The 6,005-nt window shown below is 37.2% G+C and overlaps 1 protein-coding gene across 2 annotated transcripts; it reads left to right on the top strand.

Annotated features, from left to right (window-relative positions):
- The first annotated feature begins 1,697 nt into the window (after positions 1 to 1,697).
- LOC122865856 (EKC/KEOPS complex subunit LAGE3) lies at positions 1,698 to 4,565 on the top strand. Of its 2 annotated transcripts, none has more exons than XM_044174799.1 (3): positions 1,698 to 1,851; positions 3,260 to 3,382; positions 3,471 to 4,565. In XM_044174799.1, the coding sequence occupies exons 1-3, from the start codon at positions 1,802 to 1,804 to the stop codon at positions 3,583 to 3,585; spliced, it is 288 nt and encodes a 95-aa protein (XP_044030734.1). In that variant the 5' UTR covers positions 1,698 to 1,801; the 3' UTR covers positions 3,586 to 4,565. The 2 variants fall into 2 exon arrangements, with proteins under 2 accessions (XP_044030734.1, XP_044030733.1); XM_044174798.1 differs by having other exon boundaries at positions 3,260 to 3,388.
- Positions 4,566 to 6,005: the final 1,440 nt, after the last annotated feature.

Below are 6,005 nucleotides of genomic sequence, written 5' to 3'. Positions count from 1 at the left end.
CTCAGTTACATCCGCCACTGTAGCCACACTAGATGCAGAAGAATCTGCTCTGAGAGTATCGCGGTCCATGGTGTCATGGTTTTATCTTAATAAAACATGTTCAGCCATGGTGTCAATGCGAAACATGTTTCTGAAATAATATCCTAAAAATATTAATATATACAGCGGTGTGAAAAAATATCTTGTTTTTTTGCATGTTTGTCACACTTAAATGTTTCAGATCATCAAACAAATTTAAATATTAGTCAAAGATAACACAAGTAAACACAAAATGCAGTTTTTAAATGAAGGTTGTTATTATTAAGGGAAAACAAAATCCAAACCTACATGGCCCTGTGTGAAAAAGTGATTGCCCCCTAAACCTAATAACTGGTTGCTCCACCCTTAGCAGCAACAACTGCAATCAAGCGTTTTGCAATAACTTGCAATGAGTCTTTTACAGCGCTGTGGAGGAGTTTTGGCCCACTCATCTTTGCAGAATTGTTGTAATTCAGCCACATTGGAGGGTTTTCGAGCATGAACTGCCTTTTTAATGTCACGCCACAGCATCTCAATAGGATTCAGGTCAGGACTTTGACTAGGCCACTCCAAAGTCTTCATTTTGTTCTTCTTCAGCCATTCAGAGGTGGACTTGCTGGTGTGTTTTGGATCGTTGTCCTGCTGCAGAACCCGAGTTCGCTTCAGCTTGAGGTCATGAACAGACGGCCGGACGTTCTCCTTCAGGAGTTTTTGGTAGACGGCAGAATTCATGGTTCCATTTATCACAGCAAGGCTTCCCGGTCCTGAAGCAGCAAAACAGCCACAGACCATCACACTACCACCACCATATTTTATTTATTTTTCGGTGTTACTTTTACGCCAGATGTAATGGGACGCACACCTTCCAAAAAGTACATGTACTCAAGTACTGTACTTAAGTTCAACCAAAGAGACATTTCCCCTCTAAATGTCTCACATTGTGTCATTTAAATAATAATTTTAACAGATGGTATGTCTTGGTATTAGTATTATTTGGAAAAAACATATACATGAAGTGTGAAGTGATTAAGATAAAGACATCTTATCTTCTCTTATCCAAGTAACTAAGTACATTTACTCAAGACCTGTACTTAAGTACAATTCTGAGGCTTATGCTACTCTCAGGGGGAAATTTACTCCACTACATGTATCTCACAGCTTTAGTTACTTTGCATATGGAGATTTTAAAAACCTATGATGAGCGTATAAAATACAAGGCATTGTTATACAGTAAATGAAACCACCCAGCAGTATGTAAAATACACCGCAGCCGGCTACAATATTAAAATGCTGCTTACATGTTGCAAATTGAGTACTTTTACTTTGATACTTAAAGTACATTTTGCTGATAATACATTAACTCAAGTAAAATTGTGAATTGAGGACATAATACAGTGTTTTTACATTGTGGTATAGCTACTTTTACTTAAGTATCTGAATACTTCTTCCATCCATGATCTTATCTTATCTTATTATAGGCGACATAAAGCCTACTCGTAAATTATATTTCTTGTATCTTAAATACCTAGAGTGTCTATGGTAGTCTATATAATATTATCTTAATCATATTTTATTTTATATTTTTATTTATTATATTATTTTCTTCCCTCAGCCGCTTTTTTTTGTTGTTGCTGTGAGACAGTTGTATTACTACACTCCGCCGCAGGCTGGCAGCAGGGCGCCATCACTGACTCTGTTCTGCCGCACAAGAAGAAGAAGGAAGTGGCACCGGAAGTGGCACCGGACGTGCTTTTTTACCTCCGGAATCAACACAACAACCACGATGGCGTCGACAGACGGAGAAACAAACCATGAAACAGGCAAACTGGAATTGTATCCTTTAATATCAGCTCCGGATATTTAGCTTTCAGTCACATTTGTGTTATTAAGTCCTGTTTTGGCATTCATGAATGAAAAACGCCACTATACCAGTCAACCATTAGCCTAGTGCACGTTTCTCTGGCTAATCTTAGCTCAGTAGTTCAGTAGTTTACTTTTACTGTGACTGATGGATGAGAATTGCTCGGATACCGTTTTATACTGAGTGTGAATAGTGTTTCATCCTGGGTCCGGACCGGGTGTTATTGGTACTGAAACGGGTTGGTTTGGCTAGCCTAGCTAAAATGTCCATGTTTTGATACCAGCTGCACTAACGACTTTTGTCCGTCAGTGTTCGTCATGTCTGCTGATTAGGATTACTGACACATCGGTGGAGTAAAAGTACTTAAGTAAAAGTACTAATACCACAGTGTAGAAACACTCTGTTACAAGTAAAAGTCCTGCATTCAAAATGTTACTTAAGTAAAAGTATTAGCATCAAAATTTACTTAAAGTACAAAAAGTGAAAGTACTCATGATGCAGAATGGCCCATTTCAGAATAATGTATATTGTATTATAATTATTGCATTAATGTGTTCATCACTTAAAAATATTTACTGGGTACCTTTACTGAGACAAATGAGCCCTGTGAGAGGCACTTATATAATAATAATAATAATACACTAAGTGTTATTTAACTGAAGAATTACAGGGTATTAACGGGGTAACACTGATGGTATTGCAATGAAATTAGCTGTGGTGTTATTTATTTTAACATTATGAAATATGTACAGTAAATCTTTGGGAAAATACATTGTTAAATGCTTTTGAATATAGAGTATTTATTATTAATATTGTTGCTGGGGAACAAAACGTTAGGCTAAGTCTAGTAGTGGAAGAAGTACTCAGATCTTTTACTTAAGTAAAAGTATTACACTAATGGGTTTGGTGAGGTACTTTATAATAAGTAATAAATAGTAAACAATAGTTGGCTAATGGACTACACCAAAACTGCATACATTTAGGATGATAGAATAGAGAACTATGTTTTATAGAGTATATTTAAGATGTGCCCAGTTGAGATCTTGTATTTTACCACTCAGTGTTGACAGTTCATCTTAATTTGTTCAATGTGACGTCTCAAGTATATAGAAAATTGGTGCCATTTTGTTTTGTGTTGAACCTTGAACCAGTACTTTGTTTGGTAAGAGAAAAACAGAAACTGATTTTTTAAAACGTGGATGATGCACAAAGATGTTACACAACAAATTCCAATTTAGCCGGTTACTTGGAGAAAGCCCGAGATGCGAGGAAAAACTTGTCTCGTATCAGGATAGACTTTGGGCTTGTATCTTTTCTTTCTTCTGCCACTCAGGGCACAGACTCAGCGAGCTCCTCCAGTCTTCCTTGACCCTCTTGCAGCTCTCTGGACGTTCCCTTCCCATCGCCTCGCGAGGCCGCCGTCGCTCTGCGCTCCCTGTCTCCGGACCGAGAGCCGAGGAAGGGCGGCATCAGCAAACAGCTCGCAGTGTCCGGCAGCATGCTGTCTGTGTGAGAAACTGCTTCTTCAGCCTGACAGTCACAGTGTTGATGTCTGTAACCTTCTATTTAACTACTTCTTCATGTGTTTCAGGAGGTGGAGCGCAGACGAAGCTCGAATCCTCAGAGTGTCTGTGAGCTCGTTTCTGGATCATCTGTCGCTCGTCATGGAGACCATGGAGATGTTTGGTCCCCCTGTTTCCCCGTGAAGTGACTCATGACTCAGGACTGTTTTGATCCTCTCGTCCTCCACTGGAGTTTCCAGTCCTGGGACACGACTCAGGTGTGACGTCTGGAAGGAAAACCGGTTGAAAGTGTGACGGATGTTTGAGCAACTGGCAGCTTAAACTGTGCGCTGTATGTTTATTTTAACCAGTGAAATCTGATTGTTTGTGTAAGTGGCACTAAGCGGCCGGTGGTCTGACTGTGGTTTGGTTTTCATTTAAACTTCTTTTGTAAAAATAAAAGGCAGCAGATCAGAAAGGTGCCAGCTGTACTGGAGCTGACAGGAGTGGTGGATTAACCCGTGAGCTGGTCGACAGGAAGTTAATTGGCCATTATTATATAAAATCCTGAAATGTGAGGATTTTGTGTTTTGTGTCATTGCAAATCAAATATCGAACAAAACAACTGGGAAACTGCGATGGACATTTTTCACTATTTTCTATCATTTTATAGACTAAACAATTAATCGGTAAAACAATCAACAGATCAATCGTTTACACTTTATTTTAACCCCCGATATTTATAAGCAGCATATAAACATTTCATAAATGGTTTATAACACACTAAACTGCAGTTTAAAGGTCTTTTTAAGTGTTTATTAATATATTTGTCAACAACTATAACTCTTTCTGTGAAGCGTCCGTAATTGGATGCAGGCGTATGAACAGATAATGAATATAGTAAAACACAGTTGTAATAATGTAAAATATGTTTTCATTGTTGACAGATACTGAACACTAATAAACACTTAACAGTCCTTATATCTGCTCGTAACTACATAATAATTGATATTATTATTTATATTTGAAGATAATAATTAATAATTGCTTATAAGTGATAAATAGGGGGGTTTAAGTAGACCTAAACTACAATAAGATGTTTGGTGGGCAAGTGAATTGTAATTGTGATACATTTTAATTTGTGTGCTGAACAGCATTTTTTCATTAAAGAGTAAGTTGTTGAATTTGTAAGTTTTTAAAGATTTTTATTATTCACACTGAAGCAGATGATCGACATTATTGCAGATCAAAATCAGAATCAGAAATACTTTATTGATCCCTGAGGGGAAAGTCTTTCGTTACAGCTGCTCACCGTCACGTCAGTGCACACAGGGATAGAAGTACTAGCAAAAAATATAATACACTATAATACAGGTCAGATAAATCAAGTACAACGTGGATATGAAGTATAAAAGCTAAAATAAGTGTAAGTACCACAGTGGATTTACAGGTTAATAAGTATGTACGGTATAATAATACAATGTAATAATATAAGTAGTAAGTAATAGTGCAATAATGAGAACTGTCAGGTTAAGTGTAGCTTGTTAAGATGATTATGAGACGGTGGATTTTGCACAGCAGTGATAGAAGTATGAATAAATATCAATAAATTAAACTGAAAACAGAGTATACTGCACAGCAGTATTAAACAGAGAATATTGCACAATTATTTCAGGTATTGCAGAGATGTTAATGATCAATGTCCAGTTTAGTGACTTAGGCTCATACAGACTGACACTTAGAGGGAGGAGTTAAAGAGTTTAATGACTTCCTGTGGCGCTCTGTGGTGCATTGTGGGGGGATGAGTCTTCCGCTGAAGGTGCTCAGAAGGTTATTAGCATTATAATGATGTTCCAGAGAAATAATTATCCATTCATAACAATTCACTAAACTTATTTTATTAAAAAACATATGAGAAGCTTATGAAATACAACACACTGTTAAAGATTAAATCAGTGGTTTCCAAACATTTTGGCTTGTGACGTCTTACAAAAATCAGTGTTTAGTTTGTCACATTTCAGATGTCTCTGAGTCGTTATCATGTTCCACCAAGGAGACATTTCCCCTCTAAACTTCTCACATGGTTTCATTCAATAACTGTTCAAAGAGGTTAAATTATCTTATGTTTAACAAAAACTTCAAAGATCAGAGAAAAGTCCAAAAACTGAAAACAGATTTGTGTATCAGAACTTTGTTTTTTCTTCTTTCCTCTCCCATTGATCATCTCACGACCCCTCAGATTTACCTGGTGACCCTTTGGAGGGGCCCGACCCCTAGGTTGGGAACCACTGGACTAAACTAGCTGACTGTGTATAAACCAGTAAAAACTAGCTAACTGTATATAAAGTAGTTGAAACTAGCTAAACGTATATAAACTAGTTAAAACTAGCTTGATTGATGCATCAGTGATAACTATGTAATTTAGCTGATAATACTTATTTACTTTCACTTAAAGTCCCCCTCCAGTCTTGTTCCTTCACTGTGATGTTTGAGCTTCACTGTGATGTTTGAGCTTCACTGTGATGTTTGAGCTTCACTGTGCATGTGAATGATCAATGTGCAGAGTTTGTAGGATTTTAAAAACAGGACTTTTACTTGTAACAGAGTATTTTGACATTTTGGTA

Source organism: Siniperca chuatsi, linkage group LG18, assembly GCF_020085105.1.
Source record: "Siniperca chuatsi isolate FFG_IHB_CAS linkage group LG18, ASM2008510v1, whole genome shotgun sequence".
In the NCBI taxonomy this organism is placed as follows: domain Eukaryota; kingdom Metazoa; phylum Chordata; class Actinopteri; order Centrarchiformes; family Sinipercidae; genus Siniperca; species Siniperca chuatsi.
Note: the sequence above shows the minus strand (reverse complement) of the source record. Positions and strands in the feature narration are given on the sequence as shown.

Coding starts and splice junctions, on each gene's coding strand:
- LOC122865856 (XM_044174798.1), top strand. CDS start 1,802: ATGGCGTCGACAGACGGAGAAACAAACCATGAAACAGGCAAACTGGAA. Junction 1,852..3,259: donor GAAACAGGCAAACTGGAATT/GTATCCTTTAAT, acceptor ACCCTCTTGCAG/CTCTCTGGACGTTCCCTTCC. Junction 3,389..3,470: donor TCCGGCAGCATGCTGTCTGT/GTGAGAAACTGC, acceptor CATGTGTTTCAG/GAGGTGGAGCGCAGACGAAG.